The sequence below is a fragment of the Haliaeetus albicilla genome, chromosome 12 (assembly GCF_947461875.1).
Source record: "Haliaeetus albicilla chromosome 12, bHalAlb1.1, whole genome shotgun sequence".
In the NCBI taxonomy this organism is placed as follows: Eukaryota; Metazoa; Chordata; class Aves; order Accipitriformes; family Accipitridae; genus Haliaeetus; species Haliaeetus albicilla.
The window spans coordinates 39,080,277-39,099,677 of NC_091494.1; the positions used below are offsets into that span (position 1 = coordinate 39,080,277).

General features: G+C 41.2%; 2 protein-coding genes, 1 long non-coding RNA gene and 1 other non-coding gene across 6 annotated transcripts in view; 2 read left to right on the forward strand and 2 right to left on the reverse strand.

The window, feature by feature from the left end:
- ERN1 (endoplasmic reticulum to nucleus signaling 1) overlaps window positions 1–4,326 on the reverse strand; it is a 41,451-nt gene extending 37,125 nt beyond the window's left edge. The window contains exon 1 of one of the 2 annotated variants that reach the window (XM_069799277.1): window positions 4,255–4,326. Coding sequence is in view for 1 of the 2 variants with exons in the window: in XM_069799276.1 (XP_069655377.1) it covers window positions 2,173–2,250 (78 nt within the window). In the remaining variant the exon portion in view is untranslated. Of the gene's footprint in view, window positions 1–2,172; window positions 2,435–4,254 lie in introns of those variants that run through there. The other variant, XM_069799276.1, reaches the window with a different exon arrangement.
- LOC138688204 (uncharacterized) lies at window positions 2,340–4,727 on the forward strand. The gene is made up of 2 exons (XR_011327269.1): window positions 2,340–2,436; window positions 4,663–4,727. It is a non-coding gene; the product is annotated as an uncharacterized lncRNA (long non-coding RNA).
- A 42-nt stretch (window positions 4,728–4,769) lies between these two features.
- Window positions 4,770–4,904, forward strand: LOC138688331 (small nucleolar RNA SNORA76). Its single transcript, XR_011327354.1, has one exon. It is a non-coding gene; the product is annotated as a small nucleolar RNA SNORA76 (small nucleolar RNA).
- Window positions 4,905–6,000: 1,096 nt separating this feature from the next.
- The window catches only part of TEX2 (testis expressed 2), a 55,000-nt gene continuing 41,599 nt past the window's right edge, over window positions 6,001–19,401 (reverse strand). For both annotated transcript variants that reach the window (XM_069799275.1, XM_069799274.1), the window contains 5 exons: window positions 16,131–16,263; window positions 11,521–11,643; window positions 9,300–9,509; window positions 8,946–9,066; window positions 6,001–8,060 (listed from right to left, as the gene is read on the reverse strand). In XM_069799275.1, coding sequence (XP_069655376.1) covers window positions 7,938–8,060; window positions 8,946–9,066; window positions 9,300–9,509; window positions 11,521–11,643; window positions 16,131–16,263 — 710 coding nt within the window. In that variant the 3' untranslated portion in view covers window positions 6,001–7,937. The remainder of the gene's footprint in view (window positions 8,061–8,945; window positions 9,067–9,299; window positions 9,510–11,520; window positions 11,644–16,130; window positions 16,264–19,401) is intronic.

Below are 19,401 nucleotides of genomic sequence, written 5' to 3' on the forward strand. Positions count from 1 at the left end.
AGACAAAGAAAATACAGAGCAGCAGATCATCACCAGTACTCTTAGAAGAAATCTATAGAAAACACAATCTGCAAAATCTTTAGGCAATCTCATATTTTTCACATTACCTCCATACCAAGAATTGTATGCCAGTCTTTTTCATGGGAATTTGTTACTCAAGTGACATTAGTTTGAAATAAGACTTCCCAGTTAAACGGGTTAATCACAGGTGAGATGACTGGGACTCAGTTCACAGAAATTAAAACTAGTTCTGAAAAGGAACTGAAGTACAGAACAGATTTCAACTTGGAAGTCACAGTGAGGACTACAGCTGGCAGAGCAATAAGACTAGGGTAAGAGCCAAGAAAAGAAACAGAGAAATACAGAACCGGAGATCAGATACTGATCTGAGGTAAGATGGCAGGGCAGGGAGACCAAGAAGAGAGAGAAATCTAGAGAAAAAAGGGGCTGAATTCTGCTGGGGCCCAAGTCTAGGGGTTGTGACTGTGCAAGAAAAATTATACAAAATTTAGTAATAATCTGTTGATTTGAAAAGTATTTTTAGTATATAAAGTACTTCTAAGTATTCTTATTGAGTACTATTTTTAAAACTTCATGAGTTGCAAAGCAATGTTTTCCTTGCAAAATCTGAAGCCCAAACCTGTCAGGACCCTGAAGAGATCTCAGTTCAACCTTATAGTCCAGGCTAAGACAAAGACATTAGCACTCTAAAATAAAGATTTTAAAGTAATTTTTGTTGACAGCCTGCATTTAATTTTTTCCAGTTTCCTAATGAAGTAACAACCCTACGTATGTTACGCAGCTTCAGTACTAAACGTGTTTACTTTTAAAGAAGGGGAGTGGAGCTATTATATCCCAGGCAAAAAACAAAGCCTTCATCTTTGCTTAACCTGAACTATAACCCTATATATTACACCAGCATTTTCAAGTAACAATGAACAATCCATCAAAGAACATAACCTAAAACTTTTCTCTGCTACACTTCAGTATAATGGAAACAGTAAATGCCAGCTGGCCTTTTCATTGTCTCCTGATCCTGAGAATTTACAAAAGAGAGCACCCTTCGGAACTGAATTTTTGAAGACTCAGTTTTCCCTCTCAGTACACACACAGTAGACAGCACCCATTTTAAAGTACACTGTTTAAAATTATTACCTCCGTACAAACAATCTGCTCAGTATTCCATCTGCTTTGCACCACTTTCACTATTCCCTGTGCTTTTATTGCTCTACACAATACTTTATAACCAACCTGGTTATTTCCTAAGAGGTTTTGTAGGGCAGTGGCTTGTGCACCTTGTCTTTCACCTTTGAATTTAGAAATGCAGTCTCTTTTGGATACCAACCAACCATATGTACACTTACTGCACGCACACTGCTATCTTCGCTCTGGAAACAGAATGATGGAAATGCTGTAAGACAGTATACAGGGCATGTCGCTAGTCATTTGTATTTGGGTATCAACATATATACAACGTTGTTTGTTTCGGTGGGTTTTTTGTTTTGGTTTGGTTTTTTTCAGAAAGAAAGCAAGTCCCCCCCCCCACTTAAGAGGTTATGAAGGGACAGAGCAAAGATCTTCTGGCATGTCTCACTTGTTCCTCTATCCACCTACATAGTTTCAGCTTCCAAAAGTTTCTTTGTCCTACTTTCATCAATTACTTCATGGGAAATTAACTGGTTTTTTTTATATTTCAAGGATTATTATATATGCTACATGTTCAGGTACGGCGTTACATGCAACAACGTACAGCACAGAAACAGGTAACGCAGCTGTTCAGCTGGATCAGGCTGGTAACACTGCAGCCCCTCATCCCTGCGCGTACAGACGGGCACGCGGCATTAACGACACTAAAACGGACAGCACGTTGGCTTCGCAAACACCGCCGACGCGGCGAGCTACGGACACCTACGGCAAACTTTAGGCAAAGCCCCGGCAGGCGCCCGCCCCCGGCTCCCCTCTCTGCGGGCGGGGGGCCCGGCCTGCACGGGGCGAGGCCTCCCCTGGCCCTCACCGGCTCGGACGCCCCCGCACCCCGGGCGAGTCGTGCCCACCCTTCCCCCGCCGCGGCCGGCCCGGGGGCACCGTCGCTGTCCCTGCCCTCCCCGCCGCCTCCCCCCCCCCCGCCCCAGGCCCAGCGGGCAGGCTTTACCCGGGCCGCGCCTCGCTTACCCCGGGCCTCGGCGACAGCAGCACCATCAGCGCTCCCAGGCTGAGGAGGAGGAGAAAGAGGCGGCGGAGCGGCTCCATGGCTGCCACCCGCGGGGGCTTCCACGGGCGCCCGGCCGGCTCACACACACCGCCCCCCCCCCCCCCCGCCCCGCCTTCGCTGGCAGCCGGGCGGGCGCAGCGTGTCCGGCGCTCCCCGCGCGGCGGGGCGGAGCTGCCCGGTCCGGGCCACCGACGTCAACCGCGGGCGGCCCCGGCCGCGCACAGGTACGGACCGGACCGCCGCCGCGGGGGGGAAGCGCTGCCGGGGAGCGCCCGGGACACCTCCCGCCCGCCGTCGCTTTGGGGCTGCACCGCGGCGCAAAGAGGGCCGGGGAAGGGGGGGGGGGACGGACGCGGCCAGCGACGCCCTGTGGCTTCGTTCTGCTGCCGGAGCCGCTCCGTTTGTGCTAAGCCCCGACAAAACGGCAGCCTGGGCGGGGGCGGGGGGGGGCTCGGCCAAGAGTCACATTTCAAACCGCGGGGTGCAACGACAGCTAGCTGGCTGGTGGCGGTTTGTTGGGTTTTGTTTTTTTTTTTTAAATACCTTCTGGGTAGATTCGGGCTTAAGGAAGAGCCTGCCTCCTCCAGCACCATCCTGCGCGGTACAATTTCTCTATTGATTTTAGGCTCTCAGAGCAGATCAGGCCAAATTTATTTGGCATAGCTCCTGTGTTGACAAAGTCACTGTTGACCCTGGTATGCCTTGCAATGCCTTAAATAAACGCAATAACAAAGAACATGCTTCTTTGAACCAAAAACCAGGTCCACGCTCCTCTGAACAGATAAACATGCACACAAAAAAATACTGAATCTAACTGAAGAAGCTTTAAAAAGAAGAGAGTAAATTTACACTGCTTAGCAAAGGCCTAGCTTTCAGACGCCTATTTATGTAACAAAGCCACTTTGTCCTTGCTACATATTGTTTGCTTTTTAGTACTGATACCATTCACGGAGCTGCAGAGCACACTGAGTACTAAGCATGCAATATGCACTTAGCAGATCAGCTCTGGCAGCTCCTTCTTTTAAAAAACATGCCCTTGACTATATGGGCAGGAGGCATCATTATGATCTAACCTCCAAGCTTGCATAAATAAAAACATCCTGGAGCTACAAACCACACCGAGATTTCGGTTCTCTGATACTGACAGACAGGTTTCTTTATGGTTGTCTCGGATTTTAATCATTCATACTATTTGAGAACAAGCAGACCATCTAGCACACTGAAATGTGCGTGCCACAGCAACAACACGCACAAGGAACACATCTAGACCTCTACCACACGTACAGAAAGTCTTCGTAACCGTACGCAAGGACAGTTAATGCGGGCAGTTGTGCGTGTGTGAAACGCACAGGTGATGTTGTGTAAGAACTAGGGCCTCCCCTGAGAATACAGCAGGGTGTTGCTTTTGCCCTGCTGCCTCCGGTCAGCTCCCGGCTTCGGGCACCTCAGGTACCACAGGATGGCAGCATTTCCCTTCCCACCAGCCTCCATCTTCCCCGGGAGAGAACCGCTCGGGTTGGGCTGCCGTCCCGCCCTCCAGTCTGAAAACCGGCTGGCGAGCCAATAGGTATCATTACCTCTTTACGTACGATTTTATCGGCTTTAAGCTGAATTTCATGCCATGCTACATGACGGGAGGAGTTTTTCCAGTTGCGCAAGCACTGCGTATGCCACTGCCGAAGTGTAGTTATTTAACGCAAGTCCCTCCAAACGGACTCGCAGGAGGTAGGAAAAAACTCAAAACAAGGGCTGAGGCGGCAGGAGGCCACCCGGGCCGGGAAGACGAGCGTTACCGGGCGTCCTCCCGCTCCCCTAGCGCCTCTCCTCAGAAACTGAGGGACTGCCCGTGAGGTAGGCAGCTCTTGAGGGCCGAGCGGGGCCTAAGCTTTTACATTTTTAATACTAAGCCCTGTTTTCTTAACAGCAACAAAGCGCTAGAGCAAACTACTAAAGAGGAGAGCGCTATGGTTTCTGAAAAGGCGAATAAAGCTCCCCAACACGCCGGGGGAGCGCGTGTTAACCAGGCTCTCTCAGAGCCTTACCTCCTCCGGCCCGCCGCCACCTCAGCGCTTCCCTCCTCCGCCGCCGCCGCGGTGGGCGGCAGCCCCGCCCGCTCTCGCGCGCAGCCGCACCCGGACCAGCACGTGCACGTCCGAATCCTATTGGGCGAGACGAGGATGGGGGCGGGGCGGCGGCCGCTCTATAAAAGGGAGCTCGGCGGGCGCGCGGTCTTTCTGTCAGCGCGGCGGGCGGAGGTGAGCCCTGGTGGCGGTGGGGGTGGGTGGACGGGCGGGCTAGGCCGGGCCGCGCTGATGTCTCTTGACACGTGTTAGACTGCTGACCTGCATGAAGCAAAACTACTACTGAGCGGCCAGGCTGCCGCCCACCCCGCGGGGCGGCTGTAGCGCACCGCGTCTGTAACCTCCTCTCTTCCCTCCGTGTCTTTGCAGGGCCCGTGTTGGAGACCCGGCGGCGTGGAGCCGCTTGGCAAATAAAGCTGTGTGGACCCCGCGAACGTGTCCGGCTGGTTCTTCTCGTGCGTGTCCGCCCCTTCCCCGCACTGCCTTTGAACCGGCGGGGTGCCCTTCCCGCGGTGCCGCTGGCCAAGCTGCAGTGCTAGAGCGAAACGCTTGTTCATAACTGGGGCTGGTCGGCCCGACCCGGGCGGTCCTTTTAAAAGCAAGTGACAGAGCGTCTCGGCGAGCCCGCCATGCCCTGCCCTCCCCTCCCCAGCGCGGGGCTGCGGGCGGCTGCTGCCACCGCACAAAATGGCGCCGGAGCTGGGCGGGGAGGAGGCCGGGGTGAGCTCTGAAACACGGCAGGCCTTGCCGGGATGGGAGCCCACGGCTCTGGTACTGGGTGTGTTAAAATGGGAGAGGGTGATAACCTGGGTGAAAGGGGGATCCGGGCGTTACTTGTGCGGTATTGGTTGATTTGGCATGACTTTAACCCAACCTAGACCACTGCAGTAGTTTTTTCCTGAAGTAGTTCAGGGTTCAGTCTGTAAAGGGGCCTTGGAACAAGTAACAAATGTCCTAGGATTCCTGCCTGATTGCTGCAGGAGTAAAGCACCTGGCTGAAGGTGAGCTAGTGATTAAGCAGGAGAAAAGCATCCAGCGTCGGGGGTCCTTTACACACACAGCAAAAGAGAACTTGATGGGAATTTGACTCCAGTGATCTAGGCTGCAGCCATTTAAGGGGCCACAATTGTTTCTGTTGATAGCAGTGCTCATGTTCTGCAGGCAGATATGCTGGAGTTATGCACTGTTTTCTGTGTACAGAAAAGTTACATCTATACCCCCACTGGTGACAGGATCAGACATACAAGAATAGTAGCTAAGTCCAGGAGGACCATGAAAGATGCTTATTTGTGCTCAGAAAGGCTCAGAGACCCATTACAGAAAGTAGCACGTGCACCCTCTGTTCTGTAATTCCTGGTAATCATTTCAAGGTTTTCACAGGTGTAAAGTGAAAAAATAACATGTTTTTAAAGCATGTTCTTCATGCAAATGTTAACTGCTGCAGTAAAATTTAGTTTCTCTTCACTACAGTAAAATTACTTAATTTAAGCTTTTCCTTTTAGAGCTAGAACAGTCCCAGCCTTGGTTAACCTTAAAATCAGCATGCCAAAACCACCAAGTACAACACCAGGTATATTAAAAAAAAAAAAAAAACTGAAAAGCACATAGTACACTATGTTGTCTTGGCAAGTTGCCTTTCTAAGGAAGTTTTTGAAACAACTTCCAGAAGATAGTGGCTAAGCACTGGAGAAATACATTTTAACTGAGTAATTGTTTGACATGGGGTAAATTTATTTAATAAAACAAAGCAAGCAGATTGTAGTTACCCACAGTTTATGAAGTGCAATATGACAACCTTGTGTAATAAGTCTAAATCTGTTTACACATTAGTGCATCTAGTCCTTGGACTTTAGTTATTGCACATAGAAATTAAATCATATAAAAGACCTGCGTACAAGACATGCAGACTTCATGAAAGGCAAATAATGCCTACATAATCAGCAAACCCCAGAATATACACAGCCTGGAATGGTCAAGGAGGAGTTCAGGTAACAAATATAACCTACTAATATTTCAATTAAAGGTAACCAAAATAGGTGTTCAAATATATAATTAATTTTAAATATATTAAATGCTAGTTTTTTTTTATGTTTCAGGCAAGGTGCTGTTTAAAAAACCTTCAATATAATAGCTTCATTTAGAGATGGTAAATCATCAAGTTACACATGGAAATTTTGATTTACATCAAATGTGACAACACAACATACAAAAAAGTTCTTAAAAAATTACTTCTAAAAAAAAATCAAATCATGTTATAAAAGGAGAGCCAAAACTCACCTTCTTTGTAAACTAAAACATTTTCTGACATCCATGAACACTTGGCAACACTGAGTATCAGAAAAATATTACATGTGTTAAATAGTGGATATGTAGTGTTCAAATATTGAATTTACTGCATTCATTTAGTCTTGAATCATTATACCAGATAGAAATAAAAGGCAGTTCCCCCTCCCCCCTTAGTTTTGGCCATTAATTAGCAGAAACAGTCTTTAATTACATCGCGATCAGCTTGAATAACTGCAATGCTTGAATTCCTATTCCACAAAGTCCAAAAAAAACAATGCATGGGGAACAAAATCTTTCAGTGACAGCTGTTGTCACAAACATCAAGCAATTTGATATCTGGAGTTGCACAGCTGTAACGGGAGAGTTTGGTCCCATGCTTTGCATGTAAACACGGTGCAATGGAAGAGACAGCAACAAACTCTCCTATAAGAAAAAACTTGGTGTTTCCTTGTAGCAAGAGGCTTTATACACAGTAGGGTAACTAAGTACTTCTGGTCGTGTGCAGTATCGTTTTATGTGTGTGCTCATGTTTTTATAAACATTCAGAATTAATCATGAACCAAGGTGATTGTACCTCACTATAAGGCGGCTTGCTATGGTTTGGTCTCATGGCTTTACCAATGTTTTTCTCCTCATTTACAAAAATCTGACAGTCCCACCTTCACCGATAGTTGCGTGTGTTTTATGGCTCCTTGCTTCCCAAAAAAAGCACAAGTTCTGTATGAAAAAAAGTAATATGTATATACCACATTGAATCACAATATTACCTATACATCCAATTTACATTCTTTTATCCTGAAAGCATTTCATATTTCGATTGCTTGACACAAGCTATTGACTGCAGAAGTGAAAGAACATAAAACAGTTCATTCTACACCTCCAACTGCCTGAGAAAGAAAAATACTCTTCCAGTTTTATAAATTCATTCCTTATTTAGGATTTTTTTCCATTTGGCACGCAGTTCCTTTGCTGCCAAAACAACCTTTCAATGCTTTAATGCACGTTAACATAGCATGAGAACATAAGCTGAACAAAAGGTGTGTCAACAAGCTCCTTGATCTATTACAGTTAGGTTCCTCCTCCCTCCCCCAAAGAACAGGTCATCTTAGCCTCGGAGTTAAAATCCTGATGGCAACCAGTACAAAAATAATCAACTGCTTAATGGAATGAAACTTCATGTAGCTGAAGTACACAGGAACAATAACCAGGCAAGTGAGCACAAAGGTATGGTTATAGGCAGTCCTTGGGGGGGGGAGAGGGGGGGAAGTGGCACAAGTTAAGGATGAGAACTACGGCACAGTTTATAAAACCATGTGAATAACTTTTATAATACTGTAAACTGCAAGAGTCTTCACATGTCATGGTTGATCAGGGGCCTCTGTGACCAGATCTTTAGGAGGGCATGTAGAGGAGCGGGGATCCATGGCTGAGTGCATTAAAGGAATATAAACATCATCCATGTTTGGCATGACAAAGATTTTCTGTGAAAAAAGATACAATTAAATCAAGTTACGTTTCACATGCCACTTGAAACCTTAGTTTTCTGTTTTGTTTAGTTAAAATCAACAAATTTCCAGATAAAAGGTTCTTGAGTTCAGCATTATTTGAGTCAATGCCCATACTGAAGCCCTACAGTGTCCATTAACTCAAGCCATTTATTTGTGTTACAGTTGTAGATGAAGCTCAGGAACATTAAGATCTCCACACCTTCCATTAAACTGAAATAGCTCTACAGGAAACATACCAACTTTTCTTAACTCTACTGCTTTCTCAGCTCTTACCCATATACTTTCAAACTGTACTTTTAATTAAATAAGTGGGTTTGATTTCTGGCTGATTGTACAGGTTGGGATCCGGAATTAATCTGGTCAGTAAACTGTTTTCCTGTCCTACAAGTATTTGTAAATTTGGAGGCTTCTTCCTATTTTGCACTGCAGTCAATGTGATTTTTTAAAATTATTTTATCTTAAAAGAAGTAATAATAGGACGGGCACCTTACTGCCTTATCTGTTCTTAATTTTAGGTAACAGTTTGGCTCTCTATCACCTAAGAACACCTAGGATCATGTTTTTATTTAAGTACTACAAATTCTGACATGGTACCTATTTAAAAGAAATAGCATTTTTGGCTCTAAAAACCATTCTGACAAGTGCTAAAACAGATTTCCATCCACGTCTACACATGGTCTTGAGACCATCCCAGAAGTCAGCTTCAGCTGAATTCTTAACATCCTTTCCACTGAACAGCAGCAGTGGAGGATACTGACTAGTCTTGAATGAAATAGGGGACATGCAAAAATTAAAAACCCCACCCCTCCAATAGACCAAAACTATCATTAATTAAATGAAAATGTAAAGGAAACACACCTGAAACTCTTGTTCTAGTTTCCTCTCTATCCAGTCAGTTACATGAACCAGAGTCACTTCTCTCTCACCAAGTTTTGGCCGAGCTTTTAACTCCAGGTAGGGAGGTCTTCGAAAGCCATACCTTACAAGAGTACAAGGAACAGGTTTTATTATAAACACTCCAATGAAGCATACACTTAAATGTGTTAACTGTCAATGTTCTCTTAATAGCAGTTCCTACTTCATTTACAACTAGTTTCTATTGCACCTCTTCCAGAACCCATTTCAGCTACACTTCACCTTTTTTCTTAGTTGCAATCCCTTAGGTAGCACACACCTGAAACATTGCCCAGTTCTGCAGCAAGTTCCTCTTACCATATTCTGTCAGTAGGTGGAGGTGGAATGTTAATTACTAGTGTTCCTCTGCACTCTTGTACTTCAACTGTTAGCAGCAATGGAGTATTGGAGACCTCTTCAATTTTCTTCTTAATAAACTCAGTCTCTGTTGCTTTCTGAAAGTATTTTGACTTAGTAATTTTATCCACAATTCTCATGATCTTACTTGTCCGATGTCCTCCGACATACCTTTAGATAAAGAATAGAAAAAGTACATCAAGGTAATTTTCGTAAACCTACTGTTTGCTAAAACACCCACAGATTTCCTATTAAATCATTAGAGTTTTTGATATAAAAATTCTAAACAGATAGATATTCACATGTCCAAGCAGTACCTACCAGAGCCTGCACACAGCAGCTGTACTCTGTCAGCTACAAGTGTCTGGCAGAAACTCCATCCAGTCTGAACACTTCTTCTTCCCAGATGGCATTGGAAATGCAACATTTTTTTCAAATTGCAAATATACTTATATCATTTATGCCAGCAAGCTGGTATGAGAAGTGACAACCTGTCTATTACCGTTCTAACAAAATTGTCAAGACACAGATGCACCAAGACATATGCAAATATCAGCATAGAAGGCCCAACCATCATGTCTAATCTATTTAACAGCATCTGTCGAACAAAAGGTTTTCATTTTAACGTATTGTAGCATTTACAAGAAGTATAAAGGTGGTGAAAAAGAACAGGAAGGCGATTTTGGCAGTGGGTAGAATGATATTCCAAAAACAGTTAACTATGCCTGGAAAAAGAGGCTACTTTTCCTGGCAATAGTGTCAGATGGCATCCTAGCTTTTAAAACAGATGCTTTAAGGACTGAATATGTCTTTTCTCACATTACAGACACTCTAAGAATAGCATGTTTGATATTTTCACACACTATATTATACCTAATTGTGGCTCTTTTTGTTATGTAGCAGAGATAACCTTGCTAAAGAAATAAGGTTTTCCTATCCTGCCAAAAATTCCTGTTTATCCAGCCTTTTACAGAACTATTTCCTTAGCATGAGATAAGACAAGAAACTCCTCAGCAGATATAAAAAAAGGGTGAATTAATTTCAACTTTTGGATTTTACACTAGCTGTAACTTTACCCAGATAAAGTAGTAACCTTTTCATCAGTTTCTACAGTGATGCAGATTTTTGAAAGGTGTAAGGAAATTCTTTCCCTATTTTACTTAAAAATTCTTTGTTCTCTCTCTTTGTGTGAGTTCTTTATATGATCTATGTATTTTTTAAAGATATGAAATGCATCTATTGAAATAATTCCAACAATTCATCACACAGTTTTCAAAAGGTTTTAGGGGTAAAATTCCAAGGAAACTCCCTTGAACATTTTGAATATGTCATGGAGCCTTTTGGTATGTTCACTGTAAAATCACTGAGATGTATTCAGACATAGGAAACACTGCGATTGTCTGAGACATTTCAGCGTTACTACAGATTTCTCACTGCATGGCATCATTTCAATTAGATGTAAAAAGAAAAGAAAAAAAAAAATCAGACTGCAGCCAAAACAGGGAATGACGTGGCAAAACGGATAGGAAATTTTCTTTAAAATTCTTGCACAGCATTAGAGGGCAGTATTGCATAGCCCAGACACTTCAAGGAAGGAAAAAAAAAAAAAAAAGAAAGGAAAAAAACCCAGACAAAACACAAAACCCTGAGGAAAAAAGCTAGGCTCGAATAACAGTTGTTTTCTTAAAGAAAAGAACACACTGGAAATAAGGGATCAGCAGGATCAGTATGGGCACAATACTGTATACAGAGTGTTTCAAGTCCACACACAAAATCACATTCTTGGCTCTGCTGCTCTTGGCAAGACATGCTGCAGAAGGTCCCCATAGGTTCTCTGGCCCAAACACTTGGGTCTCTCTGCAATTTAATAGTGAAGAAATTCGGAGGTGTCAAGTAGAGCGCTGTACAGGTCACTCTGCAGAAGTGCTGTATGGTAAACAATGCTCCCTGCATGGCAAAACACTCAGCAGAGCAGCTTCCTTCCCATTTGTAGTACATGGCTTGATTGCCGCTCTTTGCTTTAGAAATGGGTGAGTTGTGTTTGCTTAATTGCTTAGATATACTCACACTCTGACTCTGTGTGACAATAAGCATTATAGGACTGGACCGAGATATCAGTTATACTAAGTCTGGAAACGTGGCGGGGAAGAAAGGATTAACAAACACGACGTAGACAGCTCACCCTTCTGCTCCTGGAGTCACCTGCTTCTCTCCTGCCAATTCAGGAGCATCATCCTCTTCCGAAGACCCAGCGCTGGAAGATTCCTCATCACTGTCTGCAAGACAATACGCCCTTGGCCTGAAACTGAAACAATGCATTTTCCAGGTCAAATGTAATATTCTTAAATAGCTATTCATCATGTACAGCTTTGGCTGACATTACAGTTATTTCTCTTGGAGACTCTGAAATGTCCCCTGCTCTTTTTTATAAACTTTATCTAAAAGAACAAAACTGAAACCACTCTGAAGCCAGTCTGTCAGAACCACCTTCAAAACAGAAATTTTGTTTTCTCCAGTAGAATATAATCCTGCATAAAAGAGGATGGCAGGGGAATGGCTATTCTACATATTCAAATCACATGTGGAGATTATTCAAAATACATTTGAAAGCATCTCTTGTTGCTACTCATGGCTTTCCATGGAAGTTGAGCAGTATGTAGGCTGGACAGGTTTTGTTTTGTTTTGTTTTGAAGACTATGACAAAGACATGCTTTTAAATTGAAAGGCGAAAACATGCGATTCTGTCTTGTAGTAAAAGCAAAGATAGGACTCCAACTTCAGATGACATCATCTACTAATTGAATCCCAGAATCCCTCAGAGATGTTAACTCTGGTGCTAACATATATACCTTAACTTTACAACATATATACCTTATCTTCACAGCACTTTTAACCCAAGTCAATAAATTCCATTTTGTCTACTCACACACACATGCAATTTTTGCAACGTAGACATATCTCCAGCAACGGTAAAACGTGCAAAGCAGAAGAGAATTGATCTTTGTTACCTGCCTCCAAACGGAAATGCACAACGCTCACGCTGGCAGAGCAAAGCTGTCTCAAACTAGCAATTCACCTTACTGTCGCTACAGTGTGTGTCATCACTTACCAATTTCATGTAGAAAAAAGGCAATTGTATTAACAGAAGAAGTCTAACATAATCCTGGGAAGTAATATTTCTTAGATGTTTTGCAGAGATGCTTTCGTCTTATTCAAATTTAGGCTATAATCTCCCTTCAGTATCTTTACTGGAAACATTCCTTTCCCTATTGTATTTGTAGGGAAACTGACCTTTGGGCTTGTGAATTTTTAAGCTCCTCTGACACAGTGAGTGATGTTTACAGGATTTAAGGTTTTGTTTTTTCTGAAGAGAGTCCAAGACAGAATAAGGCAAAGAATGTCACGGGGAGAAGAGGGGGAAAAAGTAAAAGTAATAAAATCAAACAAGTGTGGCTCTTAAGGTACAAAATATCACACAGTAGTAACTAATTCCTAGACTTCCAACTATGGAAGAATTCATGTACGCAATCTCAGAAAAAAATTCAAATCTTTTAAACAGATTAAAATTACGGAAGGATACCATGAATACACTTCAGTATTAACAGATCTCTACCAAATGCAAGAGCTTGAAATAGTTACACAACACAGGCTTCAAAAGCACATGGTTTTATCCCTAGGGACTATACCCAGGACTATAACATTCTACAGCTTGTTCAGAATACAGTTTATAGCTGCATTTTCTTTCTTTTGTGTGTGTGTTCTTGGAAATTTATTTGAAGCATTTAATAACTCACAGAGGGCATGGACTGAGGCTAGTCCGCTATTCTGTACATAGAACAAACGGTTAGTTGCTGCATCAAGTCCTAATGTAAAAGGACATTTCAAGCACAGCTCACAGCACACAGCACTCCTTCCCAACTGCCTATTTAAGAACTGGAGCAGTAATCCCATGACCTCTCTACACTGAAGAATTTGCTACCCGAGCTACGGAATCAGAATCGTAAACCTCTTCTTACCCAGAGGTGCATTTTGTACCTGCAGAAGAGTGAAACAGCACACCAAACCGAACCACCTCCCTGAGGACTTAGGGGGTGGCGGATGGTTCATGTCACTGGCCCAAATAGCAATGCTGGAGCTGTTTCTCAGAGAGAAGCTCACGTTTTTAGGTCAGATTCAAACTACACATTTTCTACCTGGGGGTGACCGCACTTAGCTTTCCTGTGCACGTCATACCACCCAGTCCAAAGCACGCACAGTGCATTTTCAAGGCTCTCAAAGGTGTCGCCTTGTTGCAATAAGGTGTTTTATTTGCCTAGGTAATAGGGCCCTCTGAAGTGCCTCCACACACCTGCACCAACTGGCTAAGACCACAAGATTTCCTCGCATTAAACAAAGCAACAATAAATAAGCTTCAGTGAGATTTCAGGGGATCTCTGCATACAATGGACCATTTATATGACACAAACATGGGCAGAAAAACACTTTGGAGCTACAGTACTGTTCCTGAGCAGACTGCACAATATTTTATGAATTGCCATTTATTGGTTTGTTTTTACATGGTACAACATAGCAAAAAGGACTGATGGGGTAAGAAACTGTGGTAATTTTGGGTTAGCCTGCCTGCATTTGCCTAATCTCCGGTATGATGGAACCTGCTACTGAATTAATTTTATAAAATTGGCAATTAAATACTTTTCCACCCTTTTTGAGAGCTGCATTTTCCTGAGAGTGCATGCAAGATGGCATTATCAAACTGTATAACAGCACACTTCATTTCAAACAGTAATGCAGCAGCAATGACAGAACGGCCTGCAACGTTGAACAATTTGTCTTGCTTTACACCCACAATATCCAAGGACAGTTAAAACTCAGTACTGTTTCCCCCACCCTCCTCTTTCCACATGAGTAGATGCTATGAGTTTGTGGTTACTGCATCTTAAGAGGCAGTTTCTTCTAGGCTCTTGAGGGATAGAAATGAGTGTAAGCAACCAACATGCATCACTTACAGACAATACGATTGTGGATGCAAGTGCATGCAGAATGGTTTTATTTGTCACAGCAATTGTCAGCTGATAATTTAAAAAGCCAGTAAAATTAACACAACACAATGGAAAGCATAGATGAGAATCAAATTGTTCTATACTTCTTAGAGTCTTTAATTTGTTCGTTTCTTTATAACACCATTGTATTTAAGGAAAAAAAAACAACGAAGCAACCAAAAAAAAACTCATTCCAACTAGAATACATTAGACTGCTCTTTATGTAAAGCTGGCATGGTACCTGGCCCTGAGCATTTGAAACATCACAGCCATGTGCAGGAAGCAATACAGTTAATGGTTATACCTTCAAGTATTTGGTTGCTTAGCTACAGACATTTACATTTGTGTTGCTGGGGGCCTACTGCTCAGCTAGAATCAAGCTGATTTTTAAATATGAAATCAATGTGTTCACTAATTATTTCTGAGGCCATTCTTGCACAGTCTAGACTGATACAAAAATATGCAAAGAAAATCCTGAAGGGATGGGGAAGAAAACAAGAATTCAATTTGTATAGACATGCCTTCTCTATCCCCCATTTTTTGCGTGGACAAGATTAAAGGGATTTTCCAAAAAATCACACCTACCAATTATACTGATGTAAATTCAGAAATATTTATTTCAAGCAGTGACAACGAGAATCTAGGTTGATTTTAAATCCTCTGAATTTCTACCAGTGTATGAGATCATGCAGCCATTAGTTTTTTCACATTTATTTTCTTGTCATGACTGCACTGTAATATAGTGCTGCTGTAAGTATTACTTCAAGATATCTCAGAATAAATGGTCAAAGCTACAACATGAGTATACAAAGCATCTAGTACCTTAATTCTGAAAGACCAGAACATTTTATTCATATCTAAACAAATGGCCTCTGAAAGACCAGAACATTTTATTCGTATTTAAACAAATGGCCAGATTTAGAGATATTTTCTTGATTTGTTGGCAGTGGTTGTACACTAAATCAGAGAACACCTACTGTTCGAGGACTGCAGATTTCTTAAGTACAAAGAGAATACAGCACAAAGAGAATCACCACTCCACAGCTGACAGGATGGCTATTTGACAGGTGTCACTTGCCAGGTTAGTATTAATGGACAGATTGATGAAATTCAAACATCATAAAAATGAGAGGGAAAAGCACAAATACAAGTTAGGTAAGTTACAGTATGCGTGTTTTCTAATTAATCCATCTACAAGGCATTTCACTTAGACATAGCAGGTAAATAGAAGCAGGATATGAGCAAAATCGGAGACTAAAGTAGGGCTGTGATTATTCCCATGATGCAATAAAGCTACTGAAAAAGTTTTCACATAACAATTACAGCCTATTTACCTTCCACAGGTGTTTACCATTATATGGTTTACAACTGTAGCTGTACCATGCTGTAGTAGCATGTTACATGTGTCTTATCTCCATATCTGCATATGTGTACCTCCAATATTCAAGTCTTACTGGCTAAGACCCCAAATCAAGCATAAGACAAAACTAAATTTTAGTCACAGAACATTTTAAAATCCTACTAAAATACACATAAAAAAATACTGTGCTACAAAAGCATTTTATTAAGACAATTATCAATGGTGTAATCAAACAGTAAAGTTGCACAGAAAGGCTGAGTGCTACACACACATGTATGCAACCACACCAACTCCTTTCAAACTATTGCAGAGCCAGAGCTGCATATATGCAAGGAAAATTTCACTTTTTCACTATGAAAGCTCTTGCTTGATTCTACCATTGTAATACCTTACCCTTCTCTGCCAATCTCTCCAACTTTAAGTGCTTCACCGAGTGGCTCTTTACCAAGTTTGGTCAAGTTCATCTTGGTCTCTAGGGTCATTAGAAAAGATCCATTGTAGGACATTTCCAAATCAATCCAAAGTCCTAAAATTAAAAACAACAACAACAAAGTCATTTTAAGAACAGTCATAATCATTTTATTTTAATGTCAAGCCAAAACTTGTTTAAAAAAGTCTATACAACACACTTTTTCCAAGGAGAAAAACTAATTTTTCGTCAACCAATTATGTCATTAATTCACAAATAATTAAAAGCTTATGAAAGCAAGTTTTCCCTTCACATTAAGCTTATGGAACAAAGTTGAATGTTCAGATATAAATCAAAGCCATGCTGAAAGATAGATCAGTGAGTACAGCTAATGAGCCAAAAAAAAAAAAAAAAAAAAAAAAAAAAGAGTGTGATTTATGCACACCTAAACTGCTTAAGAGATCTGAATCAAGATAAAGAAAATAACAGAATACAATCAGGGATTCACTTCAAAACTATTTACAGTACTACTCCAAGCCAAACAGTAATGGGGACACTCCTCTATATTACTTACACTGTCCAAATGAAGAAAAAACTTGAAATCCCAGAGCAATATTGCTTGTCATACATCACAACTGGCAGTCTCTTGCTTTCGACAATGGTGTATCAAAGAAGTATGAAAAGGTTTGCTCAGTAGTTCAGCTATAGGCATTCTTCTTATGACTCACAGCAAACAGGGTCATTACTTAGAACAATTTTAGACCTGTAGTATTAAGTTAAATCCTATTGTCTGGGCAGACTATTTGCTTATCGCAATCACAAAAAAGAATTGTCTTGGGAATAATTGCAAGATTAGGTCCTGCCTCTTAAGTGACACCCTGCAGTCCCATCAATTAAAAAAAAAAGCTGTAGGGTATTTGTGATCCAGAGATTAGAAATCAGATGCCACTAAGCATAGATTATGCATCTTCCTTTTCCAGACATTGCAGCTGCACACAATATGCCCTCCCTAACAGTATCTGGCAGATCAACTACTAATGCATTCTACTTTTAATTTACTTACTTGGAAACAATTAATGGTAACTACTCTTTGGGTTTGATTGATCTAGAAAAGACACAGTTTTTCAGTTAAAGAACAACTGTTTTCTTTTCTGCAAAAATATATCAGAAGAATGGCATTGTCCTAAATCCCACCCATTTATATTAACAGAAATTCTCAAAGACCAGGTCATTGGTACACTATGAGATTACATGCTGGAAGCAGTACTGAAGGCAAGCTGCTTCTTTACTAACCCAAATTATTCTTTTCCATCATACAGGTTTTCTAATGCCGTTCTAAAACAAAACAGAAGAACTCAAACACAAGCTTATATAGATTATATAGATTTTTCCTCTTTACAGTAATGAAGTAGCAGTAAGATCACCAGAAACAAGAAAACAGCTAAACAGACCTTTTGGATAACCAATGAGTCAGCATGCTTCAAATGTCAATGTTGTTTTAACAGTAGATCAAATTAAGCTAAGGATGCCATTACTGAGAGGGAAAATTCCTGGCCAGAAAACATTCATACGCATTTTCCAGAGGGAAAAAGGGAGGTAGGGGAGCATGAGGGGGTAAAGAATTGGGCAGATGGTACAATTTATTCAGGCTATCTGGTTCCCTAGCCTTGACAGAAGTACAGTAAATACTGTAGCATATGCTGTCACCCAAATAGGACTGTATTAACAAGATTTTTTTTTTCCTAACATTAGCTGTTAACAAATTTATAGTTACTTAGAGGAGCCATATAATAAAACAATATTTTCTTCATAATCAAGCACTGGTAAAAAAAAGTATGGATTAAACAAAGAACATCACAACTAGTAACTGCATGTTAAAGCCTCACAAAAGGTTACCTCAAATGACTGATTGTTTCAAACACTTTAAAAAAATTCTTAAAAGTGTTCATTCTGGATACTGGCCTGAAATTTTAGAATTTTTTTTCTTCTGCGTGGTTTATTCGTAGGTCAACAAATACATTTATCCTTATGAAAACAAGCATTTTCAACTATCATCCCCTTATTTATTTATTTATGTCATTTTAAGTACAATAGCAAAACAAGTTATTTCAGTAATTATTCACTGCAAGCTCTTAAAAACTCAGATACTAAGAGTTCACATGTCATTCGACAATATGAAAGAAGTTACAAGGACTACAAAAATCTACCATAAATGTTTGCTTGTCACAATTTAACTGAACAAGAAACTGAAGGAGTTAGTTGCTCTCGCTGCTGTTGTGGGCAATTAATTGAAGCCAAGTATTCAGCAATCTCCTAAATCCTATCTCATGACTTAGAACTACAGTCCTTGGTTACAACTAAAGTTATGAGAACAGAGAAAGTAATTTTTAAAAATGTTTAAATCTAGGCAAAGAGAAACACTCTGACAAGAACCTCAAAGCGTAAGTTTATTTAAAAAGAAACCACAAAACCACTTGGCAAGCATCATATAGTTCATGATTTTACAAAGTTTTCACTTTGTTTTCTGTAACTCAAAATAAAATTTCTACCAATGGTGAATCCACTTTGCTACTGCGAACACCAGAGGATGTCATAAATACCGTGGAGAACCCGCTGTCCCATGCAGCAAGCATGCAACAAGAAGCAGCAATATGATTTAGTTCCCCAAATACTGAGTGCACATGAGCTTATTCCATCTATTCAATTTTTATTTCTTTTAAAAGACAGGTTTTGTTCCTCATGACAACAAAACAATTTGCTCTTTTCAAGCATGCTTTGTTTAAAAAGCTCAGTGGAAAACATACTTTCAAGAAGTTGAGAGCAAAGTACCCAGTGTTTTATAGATAAGGCTTTTCCCCAAAGAGCTGCAAGTCTCAAGTGAGATAAGGGCAAACAATAGCATTTGGATACAACAGGCAGCATTAGTTAACATGTTACGTATGTCCAAGAGAATTTTAATAATTCCCCAAAGTATGTTCTGTTCATACTTTTATGAGGGAAAGGTTAAAGCTTACTAACCTTCTCATGCTTTTAGTCAGTGATTTGAGTGGCACAACATTTTTAATATTAGCGATAAAGTTTATTTATTTCCTCCTGAATTTCATGCATCTGGTATTCATACAAAGGTCTGATGATAACTGTTTATCTGAGTTAGAGAAGAGCACTGTAGTAAGAGTGGCAGACAAATGAGTCTTACATCAAAACTACAGTTAAACAAGACTTAAAAAGACCATGTCCAAACTATATAATACAAGC